Here is a 14,880-nt window from a genome sequence, read left to right as displayed (position 1 = left end):
CATAATGACCCAATCAAAAAAAAAATAATAATAATTACAACAACATCCTTTTTTAATGAAGGGCTAGAATGGATTCACGATAAACGGAAAGCTGAGCTAATGGAAAAAGTGTGCACTATCGTCCGCCTTCGAATTAGATGTGTAAATCTGTAGCAATGTCTGGCATGTACTCTTCCCATGACCTATGTCCTGTAAATCAATCGCACAATCTCTTGCAACTTTCTTGCTCTATGTTTTAGAGTGAAATTTGCTGTCTAGCTTCTTAAAAAGCACCAGGCTATTTGCCAGAAATGAGTATAATATCAACTTCTGTTGTTATAACTCTGCTCAGCCGACATTTCCAAGATCGTCTATTGGCAGGCCCTGTCAACAACAACATTTTATGACAGGGTAGAGCGAATGTCCCTGCCTTATTAGCAATGCTTCACCGCATCTTCTAATGGAAGTCCAAGAAAAATGGCAGTTTCAACAAGGTTGAACCATATGTATGTACTTTTAGAGATGTTAAGATGATTGGCTTTTTCTTGTAGCACTGCATCGCCTCCTCCAATAGATGCGATCATTCACAAGTTGTCATCGAAAGTCCAATGAAACTAGCAATTTCAATAGGATTGATCCAAACAGGCTTAGGTGTTAGAGGCTTTGGTTCTACATTGCAATTGAAAAGATGGTTGGTGTCATGTGGAGCCACATTACATGTAGAATATACATTGCATATATCGACGTTGATACTGGCATTTGTCAACACATCGTGGATGAGTCTGAGGACCTGTTTTTGCTCATCTGGTTCAAACGGCTGAGTTCTTGCGTGCCGAACTTCGTCATAGTACTTGCGAAGATGACTCCTTATGTCCCTATAGTAAGTAAGTTAGGATGCTTAGATTTATGCATATTTAATAGAAATTAGTTCTTCAGCAATAAAAACCCAAAGCTTCGCTTGCTAGGGCATGTTATGCAAATGAACGAAGAAATTCCGGCCAAGGAATTGTTTCAGTCGATACCGCAGTTTGGAAACAGAGGAAGGGAGAGAACGCCACTGAGTTGGGAGAGGCAGGTGGAGGAAGACTTCACCTCCCATGTTGCTTCCAATTGGCGTTAGTTATCGCGAAACAGGCATAGCTAATAGATTCCAAAGTCGCTTAGGCTATTAAGCGCCAATTAAAGATTATGGTTCTTTAGCAGTTTGTTCTCTCCTTTATGGGGAGTATTCCCTCTTCACTGTGTAATGATATTCTGTCGATATAAGAAGACATCCCGTGGCTGTTCTGAGCGCGCTGTCTTGACAGACCTACAGTTTCCTCCACTTTGTTTCTTTTAAACTCGGCGACCATATCGGAAATGCATAGTACACAAGTGGCTGGCCAACTCCTTTATGGGTAGCTATGTGCACCCATGCTATCAACGTGGAGGTCCAATATTTCCGAGATTTGGTGATAGTGCCAAATTTCAAGAGGCGAAATAAATAAAAAGATGAGTAGATAGTTGTTAATTTTGCAGCAAAACTCATCAATGGAAGTACCAGGACCTGTTGCCATCATCGTGCAGTCGTCGGCGTAGGAAACAATGGTAACTCCTTTTAGTGGGAAAGGGAGACTCGATAGATTAAAACAATATGGGCACGGGACGCCATCCTGCGCCACCTCTGGGTTGGTTCGTTTGTGTTAGTTTACAAGTCGTTTAAGATTCATGTTTATGTCCCTTTTTTGGGTCTCTCAGTTATAGTATGCCGCGCAAAATCTCCTCCTCTCGGTAGGAGTGCAACTTCGGTGATAAAATTGAGCCCCAATCTTGGTTTTTACCCAGTAGTGACGTTAGTTAACGTTCATTTGCAGCACATCAATCTGTGTGTGAAGGGTAGCCAAGGAACGCCCTGTAAATTCTTTATAGCCGTCACGTTGAAATCTTCGAAAAACATACAACTGAATAAAATAGTTGCTGCTTAACCTCTTTAATGCCAATTGCTTTGCACAATATGAACTTAAATGGGAGTGAAGGATCATCTCTTCTAATTTCTCCAGAATATCGAAAGAACATTCGCTTTGTTTGCAGTACTAGACATCGGCAAAGGAAACGGTGAATCGACTTCAAGGAAGTGTAGAGCGTGGACTACGCTTCCTTACCTTTCGCGGTTATTTTACTTCCATTTTGAAACCTTTCAAGACTACCACGTCAGCGAATGCCCCCTCTAATATTACTGTGCTTGCGAATCCAGTCGCTTCACTGCGAAGAAACTGTCAAGATGTTTGATCATTATCGTATAGCGATGTCAAATTGTCAAAGCGAAGCAACGCGACCAAAGCATTTATGTAATCCGTTACCGCTTCGAAGTTCTGCATGAGCTACAAAGTCGATGAAATTGCCTGACCTGCAGAGCTTTAGCCTAGCTCCCAGTAAACAATTTGCTAAACGGCTGTATAGATTGTAACTTCCCTGCGATTGTCTAAGTCCTTCCACTATTCCTTCCTGATATGTTACAGTATACGTCGGGTATTAGGTCGGGTTTTAAACCGTTTAGTCGTATCCTAGACATATCCCATAATATTGGGCATAATTGGATGATTAACACCTGGTATTTTCTATCAGTCTAAGAGACAGATTATGTATGACGAAGTAATACTTTGCGCTGTTGGTCATAGTCTATAACCTATAGCTAAATCGTGGACATACACACTTTTCGGTCGTAAAAAATTAATAAATAAATGTAAGATGCGATAACCTCCGAAGAGATTTTAGGCCGAGCTTCTCGTCCAATTTGCGTCGTGCTCCTTTTTTTTTAATTTTCTCTATGAATTGGTGGGATGGCACCTATTTGTTTTTATGCCGACTCCGAACGGCATCTGCAGGGCATATGAGTTTTCACTGAGATGCTTTTCGTGACAGAAATACACTCGGAGTGCTTGCCAAATACTGCCGAGGGGCGACCCCGCTTAGAAAAATTTTCTTCTAATTGAAAAAACTTGTTCTTATTGTTGCTTTGCCCGGGGCGTGAATCTTCGGTGTGGGATCTTCGGTGTGGTAGGCGGAGCACGCTAACATCACACCACAGTGGCCGCCGTCGGTCATAGAAGTGGAAAATAGTGTAGGGATAAAATGGAGAGACACATTTCAGTTGCATCTGAGCATAATGCATACTGAAATTTATCAGTACTAATTTTATGCGCAACAATTTCTTAAGTGTAGATAAAGTTATGCACTTGGCAGTCCATATAAAAACTGTGTTCCAATAAAATCTGATCCAGATACCAAAAAAATTTAATATGCAAATGCAACAACAACGCTGAGATCCTGATATCGAGCTGGATCAATTTCAGATCAACAGGGTGGCTCTGCTGATTTGGTTTTTAGGGAAAACTTTTAACAGCATACCCTCTGTACTTGGTAGCACTTACAGACATATGCACTAGGGCATCCGAAATTTAACAAATTTTTTCCACTCGACAACATATTTACTTTAAGTCTGAAAACAAATTATTAAGGTCATGAAATAATTACAATGTATACATTTTAAATCATGATAGAAAAGCTAAACTATTATTTGAGTGCTGCCAACTCTCATAGTACTGATCCGGATCGTTTCAATAATATTTGATCATGATCCAGAGCTGGATGGCTCAATGAAATGCCCTAAAAGTTTAAGTGCATATGTATATACACGTAAAACAAGCAAGGAAGGCTAATTTCGGCTGAAACCGAACATACATACTCAGCTGAGAGCTTTGGAGACAAAATAAGGGAAAATCACCATGTAGGAAAATGAACCTAGGGTAACCCTGGAATGTGTTTGTATTGGTATCAAATAAAAAGTGTTAATGAATATTTTTAAAGGGAGTGGGCCTTAGTTCTATAGGTACGCCTTTTCGAGATATCGCCATAAAGGTGGACCAGGGGTGATTGTAGAATGTGTTTGTACGATATGGGTACCAAACGAAAGGTGTTAATGGGGGTTTTAAGAGGGAGTGAACCTTAGTTATACATGTCACGGCGTTTTCGAGATATCGACCAAAATGTGGACCAGGGTGACCCAGAATATCATCTGTCGGGTGCCGCTAATTTATTTATATATGCAATACCACGAACAGTATTCCTGCCAAGATTCCAAGGGCTTTTGATTTCGCCCTGTAGAACTTTTTCATTTTATTCTACTTAATATGGGAGGTGTCACACCCATTTTACAAAGTTTTTTCTAAGGTTATATTTTGCGTCAATAAACCAATCGAATTACAATGTTTCATCCCTTTTTTCATATTTGGTATAGAATTATGGCATTTTTTTCATTATTTGTAATTTTCAATATCGAAAAAGTGGGCGTGGCCATAGTCGGATTTCGGCCATTTTTTATGCCAAGATAAAGTGAGTTGAGATAAGTACGTGAACTAAGTTTAGTAAAGATATATCGATTGTTGCTCAAGTTATCGTGTTAAGGGCCGAGGGGAAGGACAGACGGTCGACTGTGTATAAAAACTGGGCGTGGCTTTAACCGATTTGGCCTATTTTCACAGGAAACAATTATCGTCATAGAATATATGCTCCTACCAAATTTCACAGGGATTGGTTAATTTTTGTTCGACTTATGGGATTAAACGTATTCTAGACAAATTAAATGAAAAAGGGCGGAGCTACGCCCATTTTGAAATTTTCTTTTATTTTTGTATTTTGGTGCACCATATAATTAATGGAGTTGAATGTTGACATAATTTACTTATATACAGTAAAGATCATAAATTTTTTGTTAAAATTTGACTTAAACAAAAATTTTTTTTTTTAAGTGGACGTGTTCTTCATCCGATTTTGCTGATTTTTATTTAGCACATATATAGTAATAGTAGTAACGTCCCTGCCAAATTTCATCATGTTATCTTTAACGGTTGCCAAATTACGGCTTGCAAAACTTTAAAATTACCTTCTTTCAAAAGTGGGCGACGCCACGCCCATTGTCCAAAATTTTAATAATTTTCTATTCTGCGTCATAAGGTCAACCCACCTACCAAGCTTCACGGCTTTAGCCGTCTTTGGTAATGGATTATCGCACTTTTTCGGTTTTTCGAAATTTTCGATATCGAAAAAGTGGGCGTGGTTATGGTCCGATTTCTTTCATTTTAAGTAGCGATCTGAGATGAGTGCCCAGGAACGCACATACCAAATTTCATCAAGATACCTCAAAATTTACTCAAGTTATCGTGTTTACGGACGGACGGACGGACATGGCTAAATAAATTTCTTTTTTCGCCCAGATCATTTTGATATATAGAAGTCTATATCTATCTCGATTAGTTTATGCCGTTACGGATTGCCGTTATGCTAACAAAGTTAATATACTCTGTTAGCTCTGCTCAGCTGAGTATAAAAACGCAAGTAATATTTCACACCATAGCTAAAAGCAGATGCAAATTTAGGCCCATTGACCATTAATCCTTTAAGCAAATAAAAATTTTTTAATTAGCTTAATATGGCAAAGTTTAGTTGCACATGTTTCCATTTGGTAATTAATGTTTATTTATTTTTATGATTATTATGTACATACATACATTCGTCGTCGTATGCCTTTGTGTATTTATAGATTAATGCCCTCAAATTCTGTTTTATCTATTTTATTGTTGCAGGTTAGTGATAAATTTCTCGAAGCTTACAAAGTTGGCATAATTTATTGGCCATGCGTGCAAACGGTGAATTTCGCATTTGTGTCACCAAAAAACCAAGTAGTATTCACATCATTCTTTAGTATGTGCTGGACAACATTTTTGACATATGTAAAATATTTGGAAATACCTCATGTCGAGTTTGAACATCCGTCTGTCGATTTGCATTATCATTTGACACATTGAACCGCCGATGGGATCAACTCGATTGCATAGCAAATCAACGAATGTAAATGCTAATGAATGTAACGAAAATTTAGTTGAAGTTGTAATAATTATTTATAAATTAGCATTCAATATAGAAGAAATATTTACTTTTAAATGATGTGTTATGAATAATGCATAGATTTGCAAAAAAAATTAAAAAGTTGGAAGTAGATAGGGATGTAGATCAATGAAACTTCGCTTTAGCTAAGCGTTTTAACATAAGGTTAGGAGGTTAGGTTGAATTTCTTGGTACGTGACGACATCACATGGACTGAACGAGTCCATAGTATTATCAGAGGTTTGCTCAACGACCAAACTGAAAGAACCTATCAAAAACAATAGTACCTAAGTTGCTTGCTTCTTCTAGATCCGATAGTTGTGCCACTTGTAATAGCTGGATTCATAGCTTTGCTATCACTTACAAGGCCCAATTTAGAAGCATGTGACGCCAGAAGGTAATGTCCAGTCAGATTAACTATCATGAGTCTATAGTCCCCTCTTTTCAATGATAAGGGCAACTTTCTTAGTGTATTGGGCGATAATGTAATCATCATGCAACTCTTGCTTCTTTAATCTGAATATGAAATATGTATATGGTTTGAACCAGGGCCCTAGAGAGAAAATCCGGGCCCGGGACTAAGCAACTTACGGCCTCCTATAAAAAATACGTTAATACATTTGATTAACTTCAATTAATGACGTCTCATTCATGAATCATTATCAGCGGTGGGCACCACTACATTTACACGGTTACCAAATTGTGAATATATACAAGTATACACGAACGCGTAACGTGCACGAAAGCAAAATCAATTATTTATTTAGATTTCAATGTTTGAACGGTGAGCACGTGTCACACGCACTCTTTGGTACTCTGTTATAAGAGCGCTTCCGACACTTCGTTACTGTACGACCATCGAAATCAAACTAAAACAAGTAAGGAAGGTTAAGTTCGGGTGTAACCAAACATTACATACTCAGTTGAGAGCTATGGTGACAACATAAGGGAAAATAACCATGTAGGAAAATGAACCGAGGGAAACCCTGGAATGTGTATCAAATGAAAGGCATTAAAGAGTATTTTATGAGGGAGTGGGCCATAGTTCTATAGGTGGACGCCATTTAGGGATATAGCTATAAAGGTGGATCAGGGAAATGAAAGGTGTTAATGAGTATTTTAAAAGGGAGTAATCCTTAGTTCCATAGGTGGACGCCGTTTCGAGATATCGCCACAAAGGTGGACCAGGGGTGACCCCAGAATTTGTTTGTACAATATGGGCATCAAACGAATGGTGTTAATGAGTATTTTAAAAGGGAGTGGGCCTTAGTTCTATAGGTGGACGCCGTTTCGAAATATCGCCAAAAAGGTGGACAAGGGGTGACTCTAGAATGTGTTTGCACGACATGGGTATCAAATTAAAGGTATTAATGAGGGGTTTAAAAGGGAGTGGTGGTTGTTGTATAGGTGGTCGCCTTTTCGAGATATCGCCATAAAGGTGGACCAGGGGTGACTCTAGAATGTGTTTGTACGATATGGGTATCAAATGAAAGGTGTTAATGAGTATTTTAAAAGGGAGTAATCCTTAGTTCCATAGGTGGACGCCGTTTCGAGATAGCGCCATAAAGGTGGACCAGGGGTGACCCTAGAATTTGTTTGTACAATATGGGTATCAAAAGAAAGGTGTTAATGATTATTTTAAAAGGGAGTAATCCTTAGTTCCATAGGTGGACGCCGTTTCAGGATATCGCCATAAAGGTGGACCAGGGGTGACCCTAGAATTTGTTTGTACAATATGGGCATCAAATGAAAGGTGTTAATGCGTATTTTAAAAGGGAGTGGGCCTTAGTTTTATAGGTGGACGCCGTTTCGAGATATCGCCATAAAGGTGGACCAGGGGTGACCCCAGAATTTGTTTGTACAATATGGGCATCAAACGAATGGTGTTAATGAGTATTTTAAAAGGGAGTGAGCCTTAGTTCTATAGGTGGACGCCGTTTCGAAATATCGCCAAAAAGGTGGACAAGGGTTGGCTCTAGAATGTGTTTGTACGATATGGGTATCAAATTAAAGGTATTAATGAGGGTTTTAAAAGGGAGTGGTGGTTGTTGTATAGGTGGTCGCATTTTCGAGATATCGCCATAAAGGTGGACCAGGGGTGACCCTAGAATTTGTTTGTACAATATGGGTATCAAAAGAAAGGTGATAATGAGTATTTTAAAAGGGAGTAATCCTCAGTTCCATAGGTGGACGCCGTTTCGTGATATCGGCATAAAGGTGGAGCAGGGGTGACCCTAGAATTTTTGTACAATATGGGTATCAAAATAAAGGTGTTAATGAGTATTTTAAAAGGGAGTAATCCTTAGTTCCATAGGTGGACGCCGTTTCGAGATATCGCCATAAAGGTGGAGCAGGGGTGACTCTAGAATGAGTTTGTACGATATGGGTATCAAATTAAAGGTATTAATGAGAGTTGTAAAAGGGAGTGGTGTGAAGGCGTTTTCCAGATATCGACCAAAATGTGGACCAGGGTGACCCAGAACATCATCTGTTGGATACCGCTAATTTATTTATATATGTAATACCTGCCAAGATTTTAAGGGTTTTTTATTTCGCCCTGCAGAACCTTTTCATTTTCTTCTACTTAATATGGTAGGTGTCACAACCATTTTATAAAGTTTTTTCTAAAGTTATATTTCGCGTCAATAAAACACTCCAATTACCTTACCATGTTTCATCCCTTTTTTCGTATTTGGTATAGAATTATGGCATTTTTTCATTTTTCGTAATTTTCGATATCGAAAAAGTGGGCGTGGTCATAGTCGGATTTCGTTCATTTTTCATACCAAGATAAAGTGAGTTCAAGTAAGCACGTGAACTAAGTTCAGTAAAGATATGTCGATTTTTGCTCAAGTTATCGTGTTAAAGGCCATGCGGAAGGACAGACGGACGACTGTGTATAAAAACTGGGCGTGGCATCAACCGATTTCGCCCATTTTCACAGAAAACATTTAATGTCATAAAATCTATGCCCCTACTAAATTTCAAAAGGATTGGTTAATTTTTGTTCGACTTATGGCGTTAAAAGTATCCTAGACAAATTAAATTAAAAAGGGCGGAGCCACGCCCATTTTGAAATTTTCTTTTATTTTTGTATTTTGTTGCACCATATCATTGCTGGGTTTGAATGTTGACATAATTTACTTATATACTGTAAAGATATTAAATTTTTTGTTAAAATTTTACTTAAAAAAAAAATTTTTTTTTAAAAGTGGGCGTGGTCCTTCTCCGATTTTGCTGATTTTTATTAAGCGTACATATAGTAATAGGAGTAACGTTCCTGCCAAATTTCATCATAATATCTTCAACGACTGCCAAATTACAGCTTGCAAAAGTTTTAAATTACCTTCTTTTAAAAGTGGGCGGTGCCACGCCCATTGTACAAAATTTTACTAATTTTCTATTGCTCGTCATAAATTCAACTCATCTACCAAGTTTCGTCGCTTTAGCTGTCTTTTGTAATGAATTATCGTAATTTTTCGGTTTTTCGAAATTTTCGATATCGAAAAAGTGGGCGTGGTTATAGTCCGATATCGTTCATTTTATATAGCGATCTAAGATGAGTACTCAGGAACCTACATACCAAATTTCATCATGATACCTCAAAATTTACTCAAGTTATCGTGTTAACGGACGGACGGACGGACGGACGGACATGGCTCAATCAAATTTTTTTTCGATCCTGATTATTTTGATATATGGAAGTCTATATCTATCTCGATTCCTTTATATATGTACAACCAACCGTTATCCAATCAAACTTAATATACTCTGTGAGCTCTGCTCAACTGAGTATAAACATGGTGGAAATTAGTGATGGAACGATACTTCGCTATTGGTGATTGCATCGCCGCTTTTGACAAATCGCTAATAGCTATAGCTATTGCAATCCAAATATGATATCAGTGTTTGGCGATTTTCCTTCATTCGATTCTTTTGAATGACAATCACCTCTGGTAGAATATCGCCAATAGTGATTATAGCTATTGGCGATCCGTTTTGGAACCGTAAGTGTAGAGTGAAAATGTGTCCTTCCTTTGCAGGGAATACTGGCTGAAGAAATATTGGCAGCGGAGCAAAAATGCGTTCGATATATCGAAACTTAAAATCATTTACCGACCTAAATAATGTCGAAGGAATAAAAAAGTCATATATGGTATACAATTCTTTTACATGCGGTGGCCTTCCGGCCATTTGGCAGCAAGTACCATCTGAGACGCTACTGAACATACGTTAAGTAGTGAGCCATTGTGAGGAGGCGACAACCTGGCTAGACCACTCCGACATAATGGGTGTAAGCGCTAGCTGTGAGATTCTATCGGCAGAGTCCGACCACCAGAAGGTGCCAGTGGCCGTAGGCCTTTGATCGGCTCGCTTTACAGACGTGAATAGTAATACTATCATCCACGCTAAGAGGGTTGTGTGCAGGGCTTGGCACCCGTCACGTAAAACCACGCTCTAAAAGAAAAAGCAAGCCTCGGATAATAAGCCAACAGTTTTGTGATGACTAACCTTGCAAACATTTAAAGGTGTATGACTTGAGGGCATGCACCGGTAACGTGCGTTGCTTTAATGCCCCTGGTGCCCATTCCCGGCTGGTTGTTGTCCTAGTGAAGGAAAAAGATGACATCACCGATATCCAAGAGATGCGATGGACGATATATGGAAGAAGACTGTAAAGAATTGTGACATTTACTGGAGAGTTCATGCAAATAAACGCAGTTCCTGTGTCAAATTCTTGGTGGGAAAGAGACTTCGTCGATAAGTGTTGTCGTTCACCCATGTGGAGGAACGTCTCATTCAACTGAAACCAATTGGTACGAAGAAGAATGCCTACAGGGCAACAAGAAGGTACTTAGGTGTATCGATTGGTAAAAATTTTGTTGTCTTTGGATGGGCCGTTCCATAGTTAAGGGGCTGGATTTTATTCGTCCTTAAAAAATAAAAATCCGGACTAATTGCCTAATTCTAATCATGCAGCCATTATCTGGATTCGCGTCAATTTTAAGCTGATAGTTCTGTCGGATTGCGTGGTCGAAGTTTTTTTTCGAACACCACACCTGAAAATATAATCTTCTCCCGAATGTAAATTTATTTTAAAATTAAATGTCCAAACAATCACGTTACAATTCTAACATCTAAAAAAATTAATAATATATGACAGAAAACGAACAAGATACTATACAGGTGCTGACAATTACTTAAAGGAGAACAAGCACTATACAGATTAGGAGTGCTTTTCACTCGGTATTGTATTAAATTTATTACAGTATCAATGATAAGCATAACCCGAACCTTAAAAACTACCCCGACAGCAGCATGGCATGCCATTCCACACATCCCGCCTGCAGACCTAACGGCCAAAAACATAGCGTTAGCAACTGCAACAAGGCTTAAGGCCTGGGGCAGCTTGAGTTCAGGCCTTATGGCCACAACAGTATAGCGCCATCTAATACCGGTCGGAATAAATGGTCCCGTGCCTGGGCTTCCTAAGAGAGATTGAGGCCACAACTGAGCCGGCAGTTTGGTGCCGGGATGCAGACATGGCAGAACATAGTATACACGTGTATACGGATGGTTCAAAATTAATGGAAGGGGTTGGGTCTGCTGTTTACTGTGTCGACCCAGAAATAAGTAGATCCTGACAGATTACTGCAGCATTTTTCATGCGGAAATTATAGCAGTGAAGAAAGCAGCAGATATTCTGGAGGAAGCGTGCTTAAGCCGCAGTCGCGACAATATATATATTGATAGTCAGGCTGCGATTAAGGCAATAATCTCACACAGTACTTCATCAAGAGGTGTTCTGGAATACAAAGAAGCATTGGAAAAACTTCACTCAGGCCGGACCATACTTCTTTACTGGGTTACCGGTCATAAAGGAAAAGAAGGTAACGAAACGGCCGATGAGTTGGCAAAGGAGGGTGCAACACTCATTGAGTCGACGATAGACGTCCCAATCCATGTGTGAAAAATCTAAAGGAGACAGGAGTTGCATATGATCCATCAAGCAGGAAAGGCGTGGACAAAAGCAAGGGGCTGCAAAATTTCTAAGATCATGTGCAAAGTCTACGATATTAGACTCACAAAGTGGCTCATATCTCTGAAGAGAGAAGACTGGACACTGCCTTCTGGCGTCACATGCTTATAAGTTAGGCTTCGTCAGTAGCAGCAAGTGCAGGAAGTGTGAACTGCAGAAAGAAACGGTTGAGCACGTTCTGTGTCCGTGTCCTGTGTCCTCCGCTCACCAGGTCAAGGCTCCAGGAAACAGGGGCCGCAGAGTGGCCAGATCTCGAGGCAGCAATTAAGTTGGGTCCTAGAAAACTGCTAGCATTTGCCACGGAGTTATTTGGACGGAGTTATTCTATAACATATTTCCTGGCACTTGATTGGGGCTCTTCTATTTGGTCGTCAAACGTGCTCTGGTAACCCTAACCCTTTTCTCGATATTCAGAACAAATTTCATTTTATCGTTTCGCAAATCGTCTTCTAACCGCCGGCGGGAATGACAGCAATGACATTGTTGAGCACCATCAAAAGAACACCTATTGCAATTGCGTTAACACAATGCGTTGATTTTGGCAAGGGCGCTGGTATGAGCGCACGGAATTTGTCAGCAGTACCAGCCTTAAGGCGGATTTACATATACATTTGGGTCGCCTCAAAGCAAAGCCATTCGATCAAAGCGTTTATGTAAGTTCGCCTTTAGACTATACAGAGCAATTGGCTGTAAATAGATTATGAAGCACCAATTCGATCCAACTGGCGTCGTCGTTGTTAGAAAAAGTTTTTCTAAGCGGGGTTGCCCTCGGCAGTGGTTTGGCAAATACTCCGATTGTATTTCTGCCACGAAAAGCTTCTCAGTGAAAATTCATCTGCCTTGCAGATGCCGTTCGGTGTCGACATAAAATATGCAGGTTCCGTCCCGCCAATTTATAGGAAAAATTAAAAAAGAGCACAACGCAAATTGGAAGAGACGCTCGGCCTAAAATCTCTTTGCAGGCTATCGCGCCTTCCAATTTTATTTATTTTAGTTCGACCCAACCTAAACCCAATCAAATTTCCAGAGAAGCAGGTTGTTGATGCTATTGTGACTTTCATTTCTTTTCTCTTTCCTCTTCTAATTATATTCTATTTATATTTCATACTTCTTTCAGCTGAAGTGTCTCTTTGCTCTCGTTTAACAAAATATGCCACTCAAATACAAAATAGGAATACATATCGTTAGCTTAATGTGAAAATGTGCTAAGTCAACTTTTACGAATTTTACAGGAGACGAAAAAAATGAATAACTTTTGAAATAACCTTCTTTTTTCAAAACTGTTAATAAGGATACCTTAATTGCAATGCTTTCGAGTGTAGAAGCTATGAAAAAGATAAATAAAAATCATGTATGCCAACCCAGCAGCTATTTTATGACTTAGCACAATTTCCGCACTCATAACAAATTTTTTCTCCTGACTTGGCACTTTTTACTCAATATGTTTTCACATCACTCCTCACCTTTAATGGTTGAACTGAAACACTAAAACTATATATTTCACAAAAAATACTATTTATTTGTCAAACTATTTCTAACGGTTCTGATCTGGACTCTTTTGTCGGATGGTGCGCAGACAATAAATTATATTTAAATTCAAACAAATGCTCTGTTGTGTATTATTTCAAAAAGACAACTGCCACATACTTTATCTACAAACTAAATACTAAATCTCTTAATCGTTGTCAAGAGAGTAAGGACTTGAGTGTAATTTTTAACTCCAAACTCTCTTTTTCTAGTACCATTGGCTTCGTTGTTTCATAATTTGTTGCAATGCTTGGGTTCAGTAGACGTAACACCAGTGACTTTAAGAACCCTATGACGTTGAAGGCACTTTATATATCCTTGGTCAGAAGTGGTATTGAATATTGCTCAATAATATGGAATCTTTCTATGAATATAACTCCTATAAAATCGAGAGAGTTCAAATTGTTTTACAAAAATTGCTTACGTATGCTTCACTGGCCTGGGTTTGATGGTGAATGAGGACAAAACGAAGTACCTGCAGTCATCGAGCAAAGAGTCAGCGCATACGCGCCTTGGCAACCACGCTACTGTTGGCAGCCATAATTTCGAAATAGTAAAAGACTTCGTTTATTTGGGAACCAGCATCTACACTAGCAACAACATCAGCACTGAAATCCAGCGAAGAATCAATTTTGCCAATAAATGCTACTTTGGACTAGGTAGGCAATTGAAAAGTAAAGTCCTCTCTCGGCGAACGAAAATTATACTCTACAAGTCACTTAAAGTACCCGTTCTGCTGTATGGGGCAGAAGCATGAACCATGACAACAGCAGATGAAGCGGCTTTGGGAGTGTTCGAGAGAAAAGTTCTTCGAAAGATTTATGGACCTCTACGCGTTGGCGATGGCGATTACCGAAGAAGATTTAATGATGAGCTGTACGAGCTATACGCAGACATCAACATAGTCCAGCGAATTAAAACGCAGCGGCTGCGCTGGCTAGGCCATGTTATGCGAATGAATGATGATGCTCCGGACAAGAAAGTGTGTCTATCGGAACCCGCCTATGGAAGCAGAGGTGGAGGGCGGCCCCCACTCCGTTGGAATGACAAGGTGGAAAACGATTTAAACTCCCTTGGTGTGAGCAATTGGCGCCGGTTGACGGAGTGAAGGAGCGACTGGCGCGCCTTGTTGGACGGCCATAACCGTTTAGACGGTTAAGCGCCAATTAAGTAAGTAAGTATGCTTCACTGGCCTCCCATCATATACCAGCAGGTGCAAATTGCTTGGTCTTCAGGCTTTGCATGACAGAACAACTTGAATCTCACTCATGCTTGCCTATAATGTAATAAATTTTAGCACCAATTGCTCTGATTTATCTAATTTTTTCATTCCATATATTCCACTGCGTGATCTTCGGCATAATAGATTCTTTATCTAAATAAATAATACGACGAATTATGCTATGAATGAA

At 39.5% G+C, this 14,880-nt stretch overlaps 1 protein-coding gene across 18 annotated transcripts in view; it reads left to right on the top strand.

Moving 5' to 3' along the window:
• Positions 1-14,880, top strand: part of plh (pasang lhamu) — a 180,785-nt gene that overhangs the window by 84,849 nt on the left and 81,056 nt on the right. The window contains exon 3 of one of the 18 annotated variants that reach the window (XM_067787749.1): positions 5,601-5,958. The exons of the other annotated variants lie outside the window; for them this stretch is intronic. Coding sequence (XP_067643850.1) covers positions 5,601-5,822 — 222 coding nt within the window. The 3' untranslated portion in view covers positions 5,823-5,958. Of the gene's footprint in view, positions 1-5,600; positions 5,959-14,880 lie in introns of those variants that run through there. 18 annotated transcript variants of the gene reach the window in all.

Source organism: Eurosta solidaginis, chromosome 1, assembly GCF_040869045.1.
Source record: "Eurosta solidaginis isolate ZX-2024a chromosome 1, ASM4086904v1, whole genome shotgun sequence".
Lineage (NCBI taxonomy): Eukaryota > Metazoa > Arthropoda > Insecta > Diptera > Tephritidae > Eurosta > Eurosta solidaginis.
This window is presented reverse-complemented; position numbering and strand designations above follow the sequence as displayed.